Here is a 20,248-nt window from a genome sequence, read left to right on the forward strand (position 1 = left end):
TTAAGGACAACAACCCCCAACCCCAGAAGGTGCTTCCCTCCATTGAACTTTCATTTCATTTTGGAGAAATAAAGCAGGTAAGTGGAGATCTCTGAGCTCTAAGAGAGGAGCCCACCTCCCTCTCCAGGTGCCTGTGTTGGTGACCCAGTCACTCCTTCACGAGGACATGTTTTAGAGGGATGGCAGCAGCCCAGCTGCTGAGGGTACACATGAGATGGGCAGGGGTTTCCCACCCTCAGCATAAAATCTTTTCAACCCCACTTGATGCAGTTGGGTGGGACACAAACCTGAGCATCTGTATCCCTGTATTTTCTGTCTCTGACCAAGTTTGGGACTGTGGGGTTGCCTCAAATGAGCAGGACTGGGCTTTAACATTTTTCCACCATGAAAACAAGAATTAAAAAAACCATACTCCCTTGTTTTTAATGGGATCCACGTGCATTCTTCAAGTAGGAATTGCCCTTGTATGGAAACTAACAGGCCTTCAAAAAAGAGGTAAAATGCACACACACATCTTAAATATCTAACAATGCCTTCATATACAATGAAAGCTTCCCAGAAAAGCTGAAGAAGAAATCCATTTAATAGCTCCTTCACTCCTTCCTCCCTCCTGGAGTGCCACTTGTGTGCTGAGACAACCTTGTTCTGATGAAAGCAATTTCACCTGCTGCTCTGACGCTAATTTTTTTCATCTGGAGAGTGGCTCCTTATGGCAGCTCTGACTCAATTAAGGATCACAGGGCCCTGTATTTCCCTTTCCTGACAGTGTGTGCTAAGCAAGTGCAAATCAATTACAGCCCAATTAATTCCCCCTGATCCCTAATGATCCTGGGTGCATCCATGCACCGAGATCTATGGGACAACATAAGATAACAACAAAACACAGCCATGCTCTGCTTTTGGCACCTGGCCTTGGTTTTTATACATGCAAATCGAGTTTCCTGTTCATGGAACACAACCAAGCAAAACACCATGTCACCAACACAGTGGAGAGAAGGGCGTCCTCATGCTGGTCCTTCTCAGTGATCTGCTCTTCCACAGGGTTCCTGGAAAGCTTCTGCTCCCAAAGGTGGTGGGGAAATAGCAGAACACACTGGGGCATCCTCCAAGGGGCTCTCCTGGTGCTGCAGCTTCATCTCCACCTGTGTAAAATGTGGGGGCCATGTGCTGGCCTCTCCCTTCCTGCTCATGTCCCTTCTCCCCGTGTCCCCAGCACCATCTTTGGTGCTGTGTCATCACCTCTTATTCACAGGAATTTTGGCACATTCATATGTTTGGTGGTTTGTTTTTTTTCCCTGCTTCCTGCCTCTGTCTCTCCTTTACTGGCTCATTTATTTATTTTTTTTAAAAAGTGCAATTTGTCTGTTTGAGAGCTGCCAGTTCTGGTAAAGCCACCAAGGACTGAGGCTCTCCCTCCCTTACCCCCAGTATTTCATTATTTATGACACACCAGCATCTCCCAGGTTGTCCTCAAGCAACTTGGACAATTCCTCAGAGCTATCAACCCCCGAGGGCTTGAAACTGAAGAGTGAAAGGCCTGAAAAGAGGAAGAGCAAAAGTGTTTCTCTGCCTCTTGGCTTGTCCGCTCTCATCCTGGACGCCAGCGGCTTTTCCAGTTGTGTGTCCTCTGTTGGCTCATGTGGAGCAGGTCATTTCACAGGGGTTTGTCATGGGATCACTGATTCCCGGGGATCCTCGTGTCTCAGATTTGGATGCTCAGTGCCTGGGGAGCCTCTCACACCAGGGAGAACTCGGCCTGGAAGCCGGAGCAGCGGCGCGTCTTTGGCGAGCACTTGGTCAGCATGGAGATCTGGGTGCTGAAGTTGGTGCCGTTGCTGCCCAGGGAAGGGTGGTGGTACTTCATGTCCGAGCCCAGGAACCGCTCCAGGTGCCACCTCCGCCACTTCCTCTTGAGCTCAGCTTGCACCTGGGCATGGGAAAGAGAAAAGGCAGCACAGGGCATCACTTGGTGTTGTTCACAGAATTCCCAGAATGACCAGGTTGGAAGAGACCTTCAAGGTCATAGAGTCCAACCCAGCCCCAACAGCTCAACTCAGCCCTGGCACCCAGTGCCACATTCAGGCTGTGTTAAACACACCCAGGGGTGGTGACTCCACCACCTCCCCGGGCAGCCATTCCAGAACTTTATCACTCTTTCTGTAAAAAACTTTTTCCTAATATCCAACCTAAATTTATCTTGGTGCAGCTCGAGACTGTGTGTGGCCGCATTTCTCTTCACAGAGAAAAGCAATGCACCACTTCCCAAGGATATTTCTGGGAATCGCAGCAAGGAACCTCAGAGAAACAAAAAACAATTCTTATCTCAATTGCTGTTCCTCCTGTTCACAAGTGGAATGCACTGTGGAAAATTGTTTATCTGAAGAGAATTGGTAATTGGATTCTGGTGTGAGTGTTTCGATTCATTGACCAGTTGAATCCAGGTGTGTGTGTCAGGACTGTCGGCTGACAGTCACGAGATTCTGGGCAGCTGAGTTGAGTTGGGTGCTTGTGCAGATTCAGTTTAGATGTAATGTAATATAGTGTAATATAGTATAATAAATTAATTAATTAGCTCTCTGATATCAATGGAGTCCTCCTCGTCATTTCTCCCTGCCACAGGGGTTGCTTTGATTTCCAATAACTGTGTGCTCTGGTTGTGTCAGCGCTGCCTGGAGAAAGAGCCCAGCCCCAGCTGAGCACAGGCACCTTTCAGGAGCTGCAGAGAGTGATGAGGGCAGCCCTGAGTCTCCTTTTCTCCAGGCTGAGCACCCCCAGCTCCCTCAGTGGTTGCTCTCAGGGTTTGTGTTCCCAGCCCCTCTCCAGCCTCGCTGCCTCCTCTGGCCGCGCTCGAGCGTCTCAACGTCCTTCCCAAGCTGAGGGGCCAGAGCTGGGCACAGCACTCGAGGAGTGACCCCACAGTGCCCAGGGCAGGGGCAGAGTGACCTCCCTGCTGCTGGCCACACCATTGCTGACACAGGCCAGGAGCCATTGGCCTTCTTGGCCACCACTGCTGGCTCATGGTCAGTCTCTGTTGAGCAGCACCTCCAGGTCCCTTTCTGCCTGGGCACTGTCCAGCCACACCATCCCCAGCCTATTCTGACCTGATTATGTGAGCAGCTCTGGGTAACCTACTCGCCCCAGGGCCAAGAATTCCTTCATAAAGGCCACTGAACTTGGCTTGGCCAGAACTTTTAACCACATAAAGGGGGCACTCCAGTCAGTAAATTACTGGAGTAAAAATCCCTGAGCTTCATCAGAAAGGAAATTCTTATTGACACAGTCAAGGTGCCAGACTACTTACCTTCAATGATAACACTTGGTGAGTATAATTAAGATGCTTTCTTTTTCACTGCCCTGTTTTTGGTCCAAATAGAAATGATTTAAGTACAGCTTGTTTGTAAAGCTGTCAATACAGCTGTGCTTTTTTTTGACAGAAGCTGCTTTTTGCTGCTCAGAGTGTTTACAGAAATAACCTGGTCTATGCCATCCCAATTCAAATCCTGAACAAACTTGGCCACTGTCCTTGTCCCTTCCTGTAGCCCTCCAGTGCAAATTTTCAGGTAACAGCATGAAATAGCTGGAACAGCTGTGTCTGAAGGGCTCTGGGAAAAACAAACACAGGAACAGCACAATCCCAGGATGAGAATGCCAGGACTAAAATGTGAAAAAGTCAAGATTATTCCTGCAAGGCAGAAACACGTTCACCTGCCCTGCTCTGTGCAGCCACACCAATGCCTGTGTTGGTTTTGGCAGTGGGTGTGATCCTGGGGAGGATTCCTGGAGGCACTGAGCATGAACAGGGCTTGGATGGGATTTATCCTGCCCTGCTGAAGGTGGTGCATTGGGATCAGGGATTGTTCATACAATTTGTTCAGGGATCAGGGAATCATACAATTGGGATCAGGGAATGTTCATACAATTCATACAGGAGTTCTGCTGATGCTGTCTCATGAGGAGAGGATGGGCTCAGCAGCAGTGCTACAGTGTAAGCACAAGTCCTGATGTGTTTATTAATTATTGTTATTGATTGTGCTGAAAATTGTCATGCAAATGGTTGAATTGTTTTCTTGGAGAGAGAGAGATGTGATTTGGATGCTTCCCCCCAGTTCTGTAACACCAGGATCAGGAATGGCACATTTCTCAACTCACTCCCCACGTGCATTTATTTTGTCCTAGCTGCAAACATTAACCAAAAAAACCGTGATGGTCTGGTCTTACCTCTCCATTGAGAAAGCAGTACAGAACAGCCACCACAAACCCCTGGGGAAAGGAGAAAACAGGATTTTAGCACTACAGACAAGGACAGAGTGTAGATCCATTCCGCTCCCAAAGGAGAGATCACACAACCACAAAAGTGATCAGGTTGGAAAAGACCTCTAAGGTCATCAAGCCCAAACATTCCCCCAGCACAGCCAAGTCCACCACTGACCCATGTCCCCAAGTGCCACATCTTGACAGTTTTTGAACACTTCCAGACGCCAGATCTACAATGATAATGATGTAGACAGGGATGTTAATCATTCACAACTGAATGAAACTTGCTGCTCAAAGCCCCATCCACCCTGGCCTTGGACATGTCAGTGATACAAAAACTGAACTGAGGCGCTTATTTTCTCCCTAAAGCATGAAAAAAACCAGAGACACCAACGTACAGAGGAGCACTTTCTTTTCATTTCCTAAAATGAGGGAAGAGAATCTCTTTCTGGAAGGCAAAATATAAATTTATCTTTCATCCTGGCCAGGCTGGAGTTTTCACAAAGGTACAAGAGCAGAAAAAAATGGGGCATGTCCAGAAAAAACCCATGTACAGCTCTTTGCATTTCTCCCTGGTGACCCAAATGGTGGCTTACCTGGAATGACCCAACCACGAGCTCAAAGACCAGCTTCACTTCTGCTTTGAAATTGTCAGGGAAGAAAGCAAACATGATGTAGTGAATGCCAAAGAGAGGGATCAGCAGCAGAGTGGACTTGGCCAGCCTCCTGTTGGAAAGACAAACATGAGCCACGAGGGGAGAGGGAAGAGGGTAAGAAGCTGAGGAATCCTGTAGCTGAGCCCTGAAATAAACCCTGAAAATTTATTATTTCTCCTTGTCCCACAGACTGCAGATGGCTGGTGATTTCAGACCTGGTGGCACCATAAAATGTGACATTTTTATTCCCAGTAGCTCCACTGGAGGTATTTCTTTCTCCCTCCTCTCTTCTTCCCCTCCCACCAGAGATCTTTTTTTCATCTCCACAAGCTAAATCATCATCTACCAATGTCTTTGTTTGCCTGGGCTTTCTGAAAATTACAGCTTCTGGGAGAGAAATGGTATGTTTAGCTCAGAATAATGACAGGCTACTGCACAATGAATGTCTCCAAAGGAGGGGGATGAACAGTATTAGTGCTTAATGGCATCATGCTGGGTAACCAGGGGTCTAATTAGGAAGAGATGATAATGTATTAAATGTAATCATTATTAAAAAGTAGCTGGCAGAAAGAAAATGAAATCAAGGGTCTAAGGATGCTTGTGGGGGTTTTGTCTCCCTTAGTCACTCACATCCTCTGACATCTCCTCCTCTCTCAGAGGTTTCTGGAAGGAATAAAGCTAAGGCTGGGATGTTGGAAATATTCATTTTTCCACCTGTAACCCCTCCACCTCCAAAGCCTCATCAGGCTCAGACCTTTCAGACCATCTTCATTCATTTGCCACCTGCAGGAGCCCACTGGGAGGCTGATGTGGCAGCTTTGTGCCGAGGATGCTCATCCCATGGCCTCCCTGAGCTCCTCTGTAGCTCTCCCTGGGCCTGGCCCACAGACAGCTCAACATTAAGGCTGTGATTGGAGGCTGTGGCTCATCCCAGGCAAAATGAGAGCCTGTGGTAAGATGAGGAGCTTTACAGGTGTTTGCCTTTCTCACATCCCTGCTCATAGGGATCCAAAATCAGAGTTCTCTGAGGAGCATCAGCTTAGAGGAGGAGATGTGGTGCTACCTTTGTGTCCCACATTGACAGAGATGCAACCTCCAGTGGATAAGAAATTTTCATCTTATCATTGCAGACAACACTGGGGCCTTAATTATAATATTTTCCCTCCTGGCTGGACTGTGGTGATGAAAAGGACATTAATGGCAAGACTTGAGCCTCCTCCTCCAATTTGCACACCTCCCACCAGTCTCTTGCTTCCAACACTGAGCTTCACCAGGTACTGCGTTTTAGATTTTATTTTGGCATCAAGGCAAGGGTGATTTGTGATTTTTAAGACTCCACCACCTAAACACTGCACTCAGGAAAATCCTTACCCAGTCCCAGTGTAATTTCTCCCAGGAAGCTCAAGCCTGGATGTGCAGGAGGCAGAACTGCTTGGGGGATTTTCTGAAGCTGGTTAAATCTGTTGGAAACCATGGGTTCTCAAAACCCTCATTACTCTGACTCCCAGCACATCCCAGACCTCCCCTCTCTGACAGACACATGTGGTGACAGGTAATTTTGGGAGAACATGTGTCTATTTTCCTGCATGGAACCTGCTCCTGTCCTTGGGATTGGGCAAGAGTGAACCAACATTTCAGTCATCCTCCTTGAAATCATAATGGAAAAGTTACTCAGAGGAATTTAATGACAATATTGATCCACAGACATGCACAGAATGGAGAGATGAATTTTGTTCAAGTTTTCTGTTGCAGAAGACAAATTCCATTTGCCTGAAATATTGCTGTCCCGTTCTTGCACATGTCCCTGTCATTTCCAGAAAGCTGTTTTGGGAGACTTGTTTTTTACAGCTTGCAGTACATGAAAGCCCAGTTCCCTGTCTGCAGCATTAATGAGGGAGTCAGCAGCACACCTGAACTTCCAGCCTGCAGCTAAGCTCAGACCTTTTGGAGTTGAGCAATGCTGTCAGCACGTCAGCAGGCTTTGTTTGTAGAAAATAAACAATATAAAACACACATGAGAAGGAGGGAGAAATGCAAATGAGATATCCAGGATGCTGTTTGTTTAAAACAGATTTGTCACAGATTTGGCAGGAGGAATGCACACAGAATCACAGAGGCATTTGGTTGGGAAAGACCTCCCAGACCATCGAGTCCAAGTTGTGCCTGATCCCCGCCTTGTCCCCAGCCCAGAGCACTGAGTGCCACCTCCAGGCCTTCCTTGGACACCTCCAGGGGAGCCCACAGCATTCCTGGGCAGCCCCATCCAATGCTTCACAACCCTTTTTGTGAAGGAATTCCTCCTGATGTCCAACCTGAATGTCTCCAGGCACAACTTGAGGCCATTTCCTCTCATCCTGTCACTTGTTGTCTGGGAGAAGAGCCCGATCCCTATCTGGCTCAAACCTCCTTTCAGAGAGTTGTGGAGAGCAATAGGGTCACCCTGAGCCTCCTCTTCTCCAGGCTAATCACTCCCAGCTCCCTCAACGTTTCAGGAGCTGTTTTTTGCTAAGAACTGTTGGGTCCTTCAGGCAAACCCCAGAACTCTTCACAGATTTCTGTCTAAAAGTAAAAATCCTAGGGCCACGCTGAGAACTCGCCTTGGTGGGATCTAAACTTCAGTTTAAGACAATTAATATTTGTTTTCCTAGGAAAGCGTGGTGTCTTGTACCTACTACAGTGAATTCAGTCAACAGAGTTTTCCAGATGTGGCTGGTGGCCAGGTGCCACTGTACAAGGGGACAAGTGTCCCATAGGTCCTGTGTCCTGTGTGACATGTCCGTTCAAGTATTGGAAGAGCCCTAATGCACCTCATGTGGTTTCCTAAAATTTTAGGGCCAGGATGGAAGGAGCTCTGAGCAACCTGGATAGAGGATAGAGGAAGATGTCCCTGCCCACGGCAGGGGGTTGGAACTGAATGAGATTTAAGGTTCCTCCCAACCCAAAATGGTGTGGGATTCTATGATTCTGTGAAGCGAGCAACTGATTAATTCCCTGGTGGAACTGAGCCATCTTTCCAGGTGGCGAAGGAAGATGAGGATCTGTGGATGTCAGGAGCAGCTGTCCTTCAGCAGAACCCCCTGTTGAGCAGGTCAGTGAGGGGAACTCTGTGTTTCACCATGACCTGCGTTTGTTTACAAGGCAAAAAGAGCTTTCCTGGCAGCTCCACCTCACTGGAAACTGTGTCCTGAACTCATCAGGTGCACGTTGGCAGCACTTTTGCTGAGGTGAACAGAAGCCAGCAGTGCCAGGACACTGCTCAGTACTAGAAATTATTTAAATATGCTGATTTAATCTGTGCACCTGCTGCAAACCTGGGGTGCAAAGATAAAATTCCCAATTGGAAATCCAGAAGGGCAGGTGGTAGAAAGCACAGGGTCTGGTAATGTAAGTGTGTTGTGATGACAGAAAAATAGGTAATTGGTTTTGGCTGCTGCCAGGAAAATTAAGGTCAAAAACTGGCATTTCCTTTCTTAAATCTGAGAATCTCTCGAGGCAGATGAAATGAATAATTCACCATCACCAGAGACAAAGTCTCAGTGCCATGGCTGGGCAGGATTTGAAGGAACATATTGTTACTTTTTTCCATCCTGCAGGAAGATGAACTGAGATTTTTCAGGGTTCCCAAAAGCACAGTTCCCTCAGAAGACAAAGATTTACAAGCAGTGGCCATGCAGACACTGGACTCTTTTCATTTAATTCTTTTCTAGGAAACATTTAATAAATATCCAGGATAGCTGAAAAGCAGAGCCAGAACAGTGGGAAGAGTTAAAAATAACCTGGTCTGGACTTTTATTTTATTTGCAATGAAGCCAGTATAAATCTATGCGGATAAACATTTCTTTCACTCTTAAAATACTGCAGCTGAGACCAGCCTTGGTCACTGAGAGAGATGTTGATCTCTCTGGCATGTTGTTCATTATACAAAGCCCCATTAAGGTCAACCTCATATCCCTGGAATAAAAGTATTAAGTCAAGTAGAACTTCTAAGACAGTGATCCTTCTCAACAGAGAAGAGAAATGCATTGAGATAATCCAATCTTGTTTAGAGATCTCTTTTAGGATGAGGAAAATTTGTCACAGATCCTACTGAATGGTAATTTTCAAGATCTCTCCTTCTTTAAAACTGAAGGTCAGGGAAAAAAAAAGCCTGTACACTATGAAGAGCAATTTTTTGTTTTCCATCAGGGTCCTTCTGCCTTCAGAATGCAATAAATATTAAATATTCAAAGAAAAATTATATTTGGCTTCATGATCATTATTATTACTCTCATTTCTTCATCATTAATCCCAGGAGAAATCCCTCTCACCTGCCACAAACTGACATAAAACCTGCCCAGCTCTTTTAGCAAATGCTCCATTTCCTGATTCCTAATCTGCTTTAAGCAATTAAAATTAATTAATTTTTATCAGTGCAGACAGATGCAATCATGAATCAAGGTGCAATAATGAACTACCAAGCAGCCAGGCAGGTTTCCCAAAAAAACACAGGAAAGGGTTGGGAAAGTCTGGGACTTACGAATATTGGCTGGTTTCGTTGTGCCCAACATCTGGGGAATGCAGCTTCTGGACTAAGATACGGATGATGCAGATGAAGAGGATGAAGTTCACCTGTGGAGATGGGAAGAGAGAGGTAAAACATCAGCATTTTCCTCCAGGGAAAAGAGCCCATCACTAGAGGGGAGTTCCTCTCACTGGAATGGTTTTTGCATGGAAGGAGCTGCCGTTTAACAAGCCATGAGCAGAGAGCCCCTCTCGGGGGCGGGGAGCACATGGAAAACCGACACAGGATGGCATCTTGGGCCTGACATCAGCCTGCTTGGGACTTCGTGTCATACATCCCAAGTATGATGATGTCAAGCCCATAGAGCACAGCTCCTCACGACGTCCTGCTGCGCGCGCGGGGAGGAGCCGTGGCGCCCGGCGGCTCGCGAGGCGGTGACATGGGGCCAGCTGCTGAGCGAGGTGAGCCAGGGAAACCAAACCACAGCACGAAGCAGGATCCACTCCAGCGGGCCTCTGCTCAATCCTATTTGATGCCGTAGGGTTTAGCTTTTATGTTTTTCAGATCCTGTGCTGCTTTAGGGTATAGCTCTAGAACTCCATAGCCTGTCAGCTGCTGTTCTCCCGTTTTATTCAGGTAAAACAATTCCTCTCTGGGCCTGAAACTCAGGGACATCTGACTGTCTCTGGCCCTGAAAAGTATGAACAAAAGTGGGCAAACTGGGGGTATATGACTTCATTACCTGTAATTGGAGGATTTGAGCCTCGGGTTTTAGCTTTTTACTTTTTTTTTCAGATTCTGTGCTGCTTTAGTGTGAGGGTCTGGGCTTCATATCAGGGGATGCTGAGCTCTCTGCACAGAGCAGGGAGACAAAACAACTCCTCCTCTAGCTGGGGACCCAAGGACAAATGATCCAAATCTCAGGCCCAAGAGCACAAGCAACGTGGACTGGAGAGAGAAAAAAAAAAGGAGGATGGGACTTCATGGGCTGGAGCTGTGGTTGGACAGTTAACTCCAATATGCAAATGAACCAGGACTTATAAAAATGTGAGATCTTGTGACCAAGCCCTCTTTAGATTCCATCTTGGAGCCATCGGGCAGAGCCGTGACTGTGGCTCCAGTACTGCCGGGGTGTGGCCTTTGAAGGCTCTTCAGTAAATATCCTTTTTATTCCCCTTAACTCTGTCTAGCCTCTGTTCCAGCTGTTTAAAGCATCAGTATAACCCCTGGTATGTGAATTCACCGAACTTATAACTGGATGAAAAACTCATGACCATCGTCCATCCTGGGTGTAGCCCCTCTCGGAGGTTTCTGACTGCCCAAGGTGAACCTTTGAAGGCCTTCAGTAAATACCTCTTTTATTCTCTTAATCTTGTCTAGCCTCTGTTTCAGGTAGCCACTCCAAGACATCATATTGGCCATGTTCTGTCTTGTGCAGGAAGGGATAGACCTCACCAAGGCAGCAGGGAACGTTCCCTCCTGGGATGTTAGACCAAGCAGTCTGGCTGATACCCAGATTTTAGGTGGTTCTTTTCACCCCAAAATCTCACAGTGCCCTACCAATGCACTCAAGCAATGTGAACCTTATTTAATAGCAAAGGTGTAGAGCTAGGAATGGGAATGTCCTGATGGCATGGACTGAATGCAAATCTGCTTCTTTCAAGGTCCTCTCTGTTGAGTCATCCTGTTACTCATGCAACACAGACAGCAGAAAAGCAATGACAGATTTCTGGGGTCTTAGTTCAGTTTTAGTTTGGCACACAACCCCTTTCTTTATCCCTTCATGGTCAGGGAATGTGCAAATGATTCTAGTTTTTCGAGGCTCAGCAGCTGGAAGGGATTGTGTTAAACCAGCCAATCTGATTCCCTGCAAAAACAGATTATAAGATTTCTTCCAGCAATTTCTACACTTATCACAACAATAGATGAATAAAACAGACTGAAGCCCACCTCTCAAATAAACACTCTTTTTCCAAAGCCTATGAGTGATTTGATATCCATTGCACTTCTTGGTTATGATGCATTGCTTAATCACTTCTTACCTATCCTGAGCAATTTATCATAATTTCTGTTTGGATGTATTTCCTTAAAAAATGGTTTGTGTGTCTGATTTGGTGGGAAGTGAAATTTATTAGTCCCAAACCAGCATTATCTAGATCAACTACACTAATGATCATTGATAGCACACAAGCTGCTGCAAGGAAGGCGAGAATGGAGCAGTTAAATTCTGCCTGTGTTGGCTTGGAGAGGTCAAGAGCAAACACAGAGTGTAGTATATGGGCTTGGTATAACCTTGGAATTCCATGCCAGAAAATACAGGAATCAGGATATTGCAGAAGTTGTTTAGATTATTTTTTATCCCTAGAGTGTAATCAGAGATGATCAATGTGTTCCCAGTGCTTAACACCTTGTACACAAGATATATCTCATGTACATTAAAGATCTTATAGATCTTCTGTATGTATTTCTTCCTTGTACACAAAATATATCTCATGTACCTTAAAGATCCTATAGATCTTGTATATGGATTTCTTCCTTCCACTGAGATATCAGGCTGTATTCCCATGGATTTGGAGGAAATGCTGCATTACCCCCTGGAGAAACCTGCTGTTCATCAGCCAGTGGCTATCATGCCCTTCCTTTGGGACAGATTTATAGGATATCTGCTGAAGGAAAATCAGGAACTGCTGGGTAAATTCTGTTTGGCAATGAGGAAAAGATTTATTGGCCAAAAGAAAATACAGACCCATTGATCTGAGGAGAATAAAAGGGCATGTTTTTAGACTGAAAGCTTATCTCAGGAAAGGGAAAATGCTATCTATAGCTTTCCAGGATGATATAAATATTTGGAGATGTGTCATCTAAGTACTATATTTCTTTCCAGTGAGGTAAACAGAGCAAGATGTCATTATTGAAACTTTCAGTCTGGAATCCCTGCATGATAAATGCCACAATAAAAAAAAATAGTCTTCTTGTAAAAGTCATAATGTACATGGAATAAGAAGGATGTGTAAGGAAAGATTTCTGATTAAAAGAGATATATTTGATTTGATTTCTGTTGCCTTTTTTTTTTTTTCTTCTGTTGCCACGTTTTTGACTTCATTTAAGAAAACTCAAAACTAAGTTTAACTCCAGTTCATTTGATTTTAAAGTTTGGATCCACGCCCAACAGAGCAATGTTGAACAAGGATGGAAGGACCCAGAGTTCCTGAGAAGTGTCCTGGTTTCTATGGTCAGGATTGATCATATCCAGAGAATTAAAACAAAACACTTCTGTTGATTTTTCTGGAAATTAGCCAAATTCCTCTAGAACTTACTCCAAAAATACACAGCTGGAATGCAACTCTGTTCTGCACAGAAGAGACAAATTCCTGAGGGAATTCATCTACTCCCTTTTTATCTAAGTGGAAATTCATGGTAGGACTCATGTTAATTTGTAGTGTTGACATCTACAACTGAACAAGTCATCCTGGTCAGCTCAGAGAAACAAAACCACTCCTAGCACGGGTCATCTGATGGAATTCACTGATTCCTGAGGCAAAATGAGCCTTTCCTGGATGTCCAACCCCATTCCTCCATCTCCCACAGCCACCCCACCAAGGAGATGGAGGTGGTCAAAGCTGCATCAAGTCAGTGGCCTGGTCACTGAAATTCCTCCTGTGGTCAATGCTGCAGGTGAGGGTGTTTATCTGGAGGAGGAATTTCCTCATCTTAAAGCAAATGTTCACTGTACAGTGGGATTTTACCTGACAGTGCATTTTCCATGGACATTTACAGGACATTTCTCAACACCCCTTCACCCCTCCCCAGTTAGGACTAAAGATGGCTTTGCAGCCAGCAGAAGGTGCTGATACTTTACCAAAATAGACACCAAAATAGGAGTTTTAATGATCCACCAGAATGGGGATTCCACTACTTCCTCCCAGCACCTAAAAAGAAACAAAGCCAGACTTAAAACATCAAGCGCAGCAAGCAAGCAGGTCTGTAACCTTCTCAGCTTTCCCTAAAAGCTAAGTTTTGCTAGGCTGGGTTGTGTGAAGAGACTAAACCTCATTTTTATGGACTGGGAATGGCCAAAAACTTGCTTTGCAATGTCTGTGAGCACTGGTAGGTACCAAATATCCCAGAGGTAATGCCATTTTTTTCCCCCTTGGCCATGGATTGGGCTGGAGGATGTTAGGCAGGGTGAACACGGGGGAGGATGCTGATTTTTCTTAATTTCTCCTACACTGAGCTCTGCTGCAGGGAAATTCTATTGAAACCATGAAATTCTATCAAAATCTATGAAAATATTCACCAGGGCTCCAGTGCTCTCCACCATCCTGGATGGAGGGGGTTTGATAAGCACAGAGCAATTGGCACCAACAGAAAAAAAAAAAAAAAAAAAAAACCAAAAAAATCACATCTTTCTGAAAAAAATACCAGCCAGTGGTGGGGTTAGTCCCACTAAATCCAGCAAGCTGCACCTGAGCTGTGGATGGAATGAAAAATGTTAAAAAGGGTCCAGGCTGGGATTTACTTCACCCTGAAGCCAGAGCTGTCTGCACACCACTCCTCACCTGGGACTGCATTTTAAAGCCAACGAGGAAATGAGGGGAAAGGGCTGATGTGGAAATGACTGATATTGCTTGGGACACCTTTATCTGCACAGTCAGGTGACAGAAGGTGCATTTTTAGGAAAGCATCCATAGAAATTGGGCTGCTTTCGTGTAAGAATAGATTAGTGGTGCCTACTGCAGACAATTTCACCCAGATTCAGCTCCTCTAATTCCAAATGTTGGCAGGGAAGGCAGCAGGAGATGAAGAGAGGCACTTTTAGGGCACAGTTCCTGAGACCTATTTTAAGCATCAACTTGAGGATGATAAAATTTTCACTCTGTGGACGACACTGACTAGATCTGCCCTAACCCTACAGGGAGATGGAGCAAATTTCTCACATATAGATGCTTCCAGTTGGGTGTGTGCTGCCCTTTCATTTAAAATTAAAGTGGCCCTAATTTTGTCTAATGCACTTCATTTTTGAAATAAATTGAGACAGTCTGAATGAAGGTCACTTTCACTCGGAGTTACAATGTTTAAATAAATTCTTTGTGTTGTTTAACCAATCTTACCTAATTAGGGTTTATTTAATCTGGATTAATTTCCTGTAATTTTTCTCTGCAGGTAATGAAAAAAAAAAATCTGTGTTAGGCATTAATATATTCTATAAATTCATGCTCTGTTTTACTCAGCACAAAAATGTAGGGCTTTAAAGCCCCCAGAAAATGCTAAGAATTCTGTATTTTTATTAAGAATTTTTGGAGCTGAATGGGAATATATAGTAAGAAAAACTGGTATCCAGAATGGTTAAATGCTCCTGTCTCTGTCTCATTGTAGAGGCTATTTATTAACAGAGTGAATAAGGTCAGTTTTATGCAGATAGAGTGAAACCATAAAGGAAGTGTGTAGCCCTCAGGAAATGTGCTGGCCTGACTATAAATCAAAAATGCAGTGAGAAATCTGAGCTGCTTCTCGTAGTGAAAAAGGGGCAAATCAGGACACATTTGGAGGGGAAGAATGCACGGGAGAAAATGGATTTAACTCCAGGATGCAAATGCAAGAAGTGAGGGGATGCAGGCTGAGGACAGAATAAGCACTTGATTCTGCATCTCTCTGGGGTGTTTTCCTATAAAACCCTTTCCAATTACTGCAGCCTGACCACTTGAATAAAAGCAAGAATGAGGATTTCAGGATCAAATCCTCTCTACTTGCACATATCCTTGGATAACTCTGGTGTCTGCCTCATTTTCTTAGCAGCATTCTACCTGCTTCTTATACAAAATATCAAAGGCTGCTGCTAGGTTAAAAGGGATGAAGAACAGATCCTAAAATCTGCTTGAGAAAAAAAAATGAATTTTTAGCCTTTTCCTGTGGGAGAGAACTGGGTGTGTTTATAAATCCGTGCTGCACATTTAGGGTCAATTCTGCAGGGTGCAAAACTCTGCTCTAAGCACGGGGCCAAATGAAACCATCAGGGTCTGCTCACAAATTCCCTGCAAATATCCTGATCAAGGCACTGGGAAGTAAAGAGGGGGAGTGATTGACCTAAAATGACATTTCAGGGAGACCTTGGAGCGTTTCCAGGTTCCTGGTGGCAGGGGACAGGTGCCACTGCTGCTGGCTTTTGGGTTGCTAAGGCTGCAGGGCTTTCCTTGGCCATATAAAGGGTTTATAAAAGAAAATACATCATTTCCTTATAAAGGAAATATAACTGAGTGCACAGGCTTACCCAACATCAAAAAAGTAAATCCTGACAATTGTCCAGGCAGTGATGAACACGGAGGGGGCACCTGAGGAGAGAAGAGATGGTGCTGCTGTCAGAAATCATGATCAAAAGGTTACCTGATTTCATTACCAGATTGTTTAAAATCTGCCTCATTTCCCAGGGCTGTTCTCCCTCGCTCTCTGCCTCTCCTGAGTGACTGAGGGGATGCCTTCCCTCAGAGGTGGGAAAATTCTTCACATTTCCACCCTTACATGCCAAACTGGCAATGTTGCCTTTCCCTTCCTGTGGCCATGCAAGATCAGCTCTCTGGAACTGCTGCCAGCACCTTGAAGTTCCTGTTGCAGTGCCTGGAAAAACCTTCCAGGGGAGAAATGCAAGGAATAGGAATCACCTGAGCCACCCACAGGGTGGACACCTGTACCTAAGGAGGTCACCACAGGTTCTCCTCAGCATCAAGGGGCAAAATTATGTTTCTCACACACAGGTCATCCAGCTACATTAAATGTTTGATTTAGAACAATAAAAATGAAATATCCCTGGACTCTTTTGCCCTGTAAGGGAGCCTGGAGTGCCAGGTTCACACACAGCTGTCTGTAGCTGGCCAGGTGAAGCTGCCTCTGCTCCTCACTCCATGATCTGCTACGTTTGGATGGTCTTGTCCCATCCTTGTGCTGGCTCTTTTCTCTCTCTTATCTTTGACTGGATTTAGGTTGGAAATACTCCAGGAAGGACATGTCTCTTTGCTCTGTGTTAGCCACAGATTGTGTACACTTTATTACCAGTGATTTCCAATGGTACTAAAACCAGAAAAAAACTGTAATTAGTGCATCCAAATTATTAATTCATGCATGATCCATTCCAGATCCATCCCTGATGCTCTTGCAAATGATGGATGACTGAAAGGCCAAAAGTTCCCTCAGGCACTTGCCATGTTCTGAGGCCTGCCTTTTGCAGCTTTCCCAAAACCCTCTGATTTTACGGATTCCCACAGTATCTGTGGTAAATTCCTGCCAAAAACACCAGCCAGGATCCCCTCCTGGAGGAGACGCGTACCCCAGCCGATCAGGATGTACCACCAGAAGTATTTCCTCTCCGAGAAGAAGGAGATGACCAGCAGGGTGTGAAGGTACAACCCCTCCACCAGCAGCCAGAAGAAGTTGGCCATGACACAGTACTGGAAGAAAACCATCATGGCCTTGCAGCCCACCTGGAAGAGAAGAAATGAGCAGTGGTGAACCGCTGGAACCCTGGCTGCTGGGAATTTCAGACTGTCTGTGCTGCCAGGCACTGACCCCCAGGAGAACACTGCACTGACCTGAGGCTGTGGAGAAGCTTCCAAAATGGAATGACAGAACTGGGATTGTGGGGGTGGAGTTTGCATAGAAGTGTGTGACATCACAGGGTGGGAAACTCAGAGTTTAAGGGTTTAGAATACAGTAATAGATATAAAACAAGATGGAGGTTTTAAAGCAGAAGTTAGTCCTTCTTCTTCACCTTCTTTTTCATGAGTTTAAGTAGTATTGTGTAATAAAATAAAAAAAAATCTGCATTACAGACCATGAGTAGTTAGTTATTAAGTTAAAAGTAACTTAATAAATAACTTGTGTCATTTCTTAATTAGACAATTTATCCTTAAAAAAACCTTATAAAGCAAAAGATACTGCTCCATTTTTAACTTATTAGAAAGAAGTACTATAAAACTCACACTTTATGAGGATGTAATGTAAATAAGAACTAATAAACATCTGAGTACAAACAGCAAACCATCTCACACATTTAAGCCCAACCTAAACAAAAAAAAAACCCAAAACCCCAAAAAAACTAACAAAAAAAATCCACATAGTGGTGCCCTGTGTTAGGAACTGCAGCACATTCCCACAGGAAAGAAATTTCCACCAAATCACCAGTGACCCTTGCTCTGGGTGTATCTTTGGCATTGCTCTGCGCAGCACCTGAACTCCTTATGGAATTTACTCTGTGGTGAAAAGTCTACAAGAAGTTGCTCCTCTTTAGGAAAAGAAGGACTGGGATACGTATTTTTAAAATAAAGGATAGGCAGGAGAAGCAGGGCAAGCACACGAAAGAGTGCACAGGTTTCATTGCTCTGGAAGGGGAGAGATTTGAAGAGGGAAGGTGAATTGTTTTCCTTCAGGAAATGAATAATTAAACACAGTAACTTGCTGTGTGGAGATTTCACTGCAGCTCAGGTAATGGGAACAGTTCCTTTAACAAAGAAATAAATACAAATGGAATTTTCTGACACTTGAGGGAAATTTCTGACACTTGGTGCCCACTGCATCATTACACGTCCTCCAGGTGTTGGCTCAGCAACTGCCCTGCTGCTTTCAGTGGGTCTGCCTGGGTGATGCCCTGCATTTTCTGGGGCAAGTGTTTGCTCTCACTCCCTGGTTGGTGGCACTTCCCTGGTGTCCTGCACATGTAGAATGTTTAATTTAGAGTAACAATTTTAATTTAGAGCCCCAGTGACAAGCCCCCATTTTCCCCTCTACGCCTCTCCTACTGAAAGCAGTTGCTACAAAACACTGGTTAAAAGGAGAAGTGTGGAGTTTTTTCAATGCCACATGTTTTGGGAGGGACTGTCCCCACCCTCATCCCTAAACCCATGAGTGTGTGACCCTGGGGACCCTGGTGGGCTCCTGGTAACCAACTTCTGTGCACATCAGCTCCCTCCTGTGAGGCACAGCAGAGACACAGAATTGCTGAGGAGTACTGATGGGGGAAGGTGAAAGCAGAGCAGGAGGTGAACTCCTTTCCAACTCAGAATATTCTGTGTGTGACTTCTGGGGCTGCCTGAAGGAGGGAAGGTGGCACGAGGCTGGGCTGGGGATGCAGCAGCCTCATCCCGATGGCATCACTGTGGCATTCACATTCTCTGAAAAATCCCTTCACCCAGGATTTTGCTCCTGGGAAGCTGAGAAGCCTCAGAGAAAAAGGAAAACAATTCTTATCTCATTTGTTTCTTCTGTGTTGTGCTCATGTGTTTGGAGATTGTTTACCCACAGGTGATTGTTTCATTGGATTCTGCTGGGAGTTGTTTTCACTCTTTGGCCATTTGGGGCCAAGCTGTGTCAGGCTCTGGAGAGAGTCATGAGTTTTCATTATTATCTTTTAGCCTTCTGTGAGTATCCTTTCTGTATTCTCTAGTATAGTTTAGTTTAGTATTCTTTAATATAATATAGTATCATAAAATAATAAGTGAGCCTTCTGAGAACATGGAGTCAGATTCATCATTCCTCCCTTTGTTGGGGATACCAGCAAATACAATACATCACCACACCTTTGGTTTCTCTCTGATTTTGTGTGCATGTGGCTGTGTGACATTGCCACCCCTCCTTCCTTTCCCCCAAAGCCTGAGTGCCTGCTTGGTGTGCCTGCAGCCAGCAGGGATGTGTGTGTGAGTGAATCCCTTCATGGTTACACTCTGTGGGTGTTTGGCCCTAATTCAGCAGCTCCCAGGTGAGACACAGGCTTTGAGGGGGCAAAATCTGATGCATCTCAACCACCTGCCTGTAAAACAAGGATTTCCTTTGGGGATTGTGCACCAGGGGATCACTTCTGGATGGCTGCGCTGAACTTGTGGCAGAGGCAGGAGGCTGGAGCACAGCACAAGGGGCTGCAAGGCTTCACAGGACAAGGGAAGGCTGCTCACAAACCATGCACATGATTTCTGCCCAGCAGAAAAGGAAAGGAAATCCCTCAGGAAGGGATTTGCAGCCTGACTTTGTAGATCTGTTGCTGTTCAGAGAGAAAGCTGTGCTGAAATCAGGCTGTGGCAGCAGAAATCACAGACACAAATCCATCCCCTCTTCTCCCAGCACCGGCAAACATCAATTTTGTGGCAGTCTCTGGCCCTAATTCCTCCCTTAAACGGGTGGTGGCTTGTCACCAAGGTGAGTTGGATCATGGCTAGCAGTTGGATCTGATCATCTCTGAGGTCTTTCCAACCTTAATCATTCCATGGTTTTATTTAATTTATTTTATGGTTTTATTTCTCCATGCACATGAGCAGCAGCTGGGTTTGGCAACTTCTTCTCTGCCGGATCTGCAGCAGATCAATTCTTTGCTCCTTGCTGAGGGATATTTGCTCATTTGAGCATTTCCTACCACTCCTGGAATTTTACCTGGAGAAAAGACTTTTTTTGTGCCCCATTCTGAGTGCATGGCAGTAATGTCTTGCAGCCAGGCATCCCCCGTGGCACTGGAACAGAGCTGGATGCACTGTCCTGTCCCTAAAATTAAATAATGACATTTTTCCACTGCCTGGGCTTGCTACTGCTTCCTAAAGAGGGTAAGTTTAGATATTTCCGTGAGAGGTGCAGTTTGATTGTGGATGATCCAATTGATCCTCTTTGACAGTGGCACATTTGGAAAACAGCCCTTCCTGGCTTTTGGGAGACCTCATTCCATGCAGCACTTGGTAATGGGTCTCCACCTTCCTGACTGATTAAATTCAGCCTCAGAGAGGCTGGTTTAATGCTGGGGGAAAAAAATCCTCTTTTATGGAAGATCTCTTACCCTTTAGATGACAGGCACAGGGCAGAGATGAGCCAT

The 20,248-nt window shown here is 45.2% G+C and overlaps 1 protein-coding gene across 1 annotated transcript in view; it reads right to left on the reverse strand.

Moving 5' to 3' along the window:
- Positions 1 to 448: 448 nt before the first annotated feature.
- Positions 449 to 20,248, reverse strand: part of VIPR1 (vasoactive intestinal peptide receptor 1) — a 103,620-nt gene continuing 83,820 nt past the window's right edge. Inside the window, exons 7-13 of the mRNA XM_038127409.1 lie at positions 16,730 to 16,883; positions 15,680 to 15,740; positions 13,271 to 13,340; positions 9,427 to 9,518; positions 4,851 to 4,980; positions 4,219 to 4,260; positions 449 to 1,927 (exon numbers count right to left, since the gene is read on the reverse strand). Of these exons, the coding sequence (XP_037983337.1) occupies positions 1,736 to 1,927; positions 4,219 to 4,260; positions 4,851 to 4,980; positions 9,427 to 9,518; positions 13,271 to 13,340; positions 15,680 to 15,740; positions 16,730 to 16,883 (741 nt within the window). The 3' untranslated portion in view covers positions 449 to 1,735. The remainder of the gene's footprint in view (positions 1,928 to 4,218; positions 4,261 to 4,850; positions 4,981 to 9,426; positions 9,519 to 13,270; positions 13,341 to 15,679; positions 15,741 to 16,729; positions 16,884 to 20,248) is intronic.

This window comes from Motacilla alba, chromosome 2 (genome assembly GCF_015832195.1).
Source record: "Motacilla alba alba isolate MOTALB_02 chromosome 2, Motacilla_alba_V1.0_pri, whole genome shotgun sequence".
NCBI classification, from domain to species: domain Eukaryota; kingdom Metazoa; phylum Chordata; class Aves; order Passeriformes; family Motacillidae; genus Motacilla; species Motacilla alba.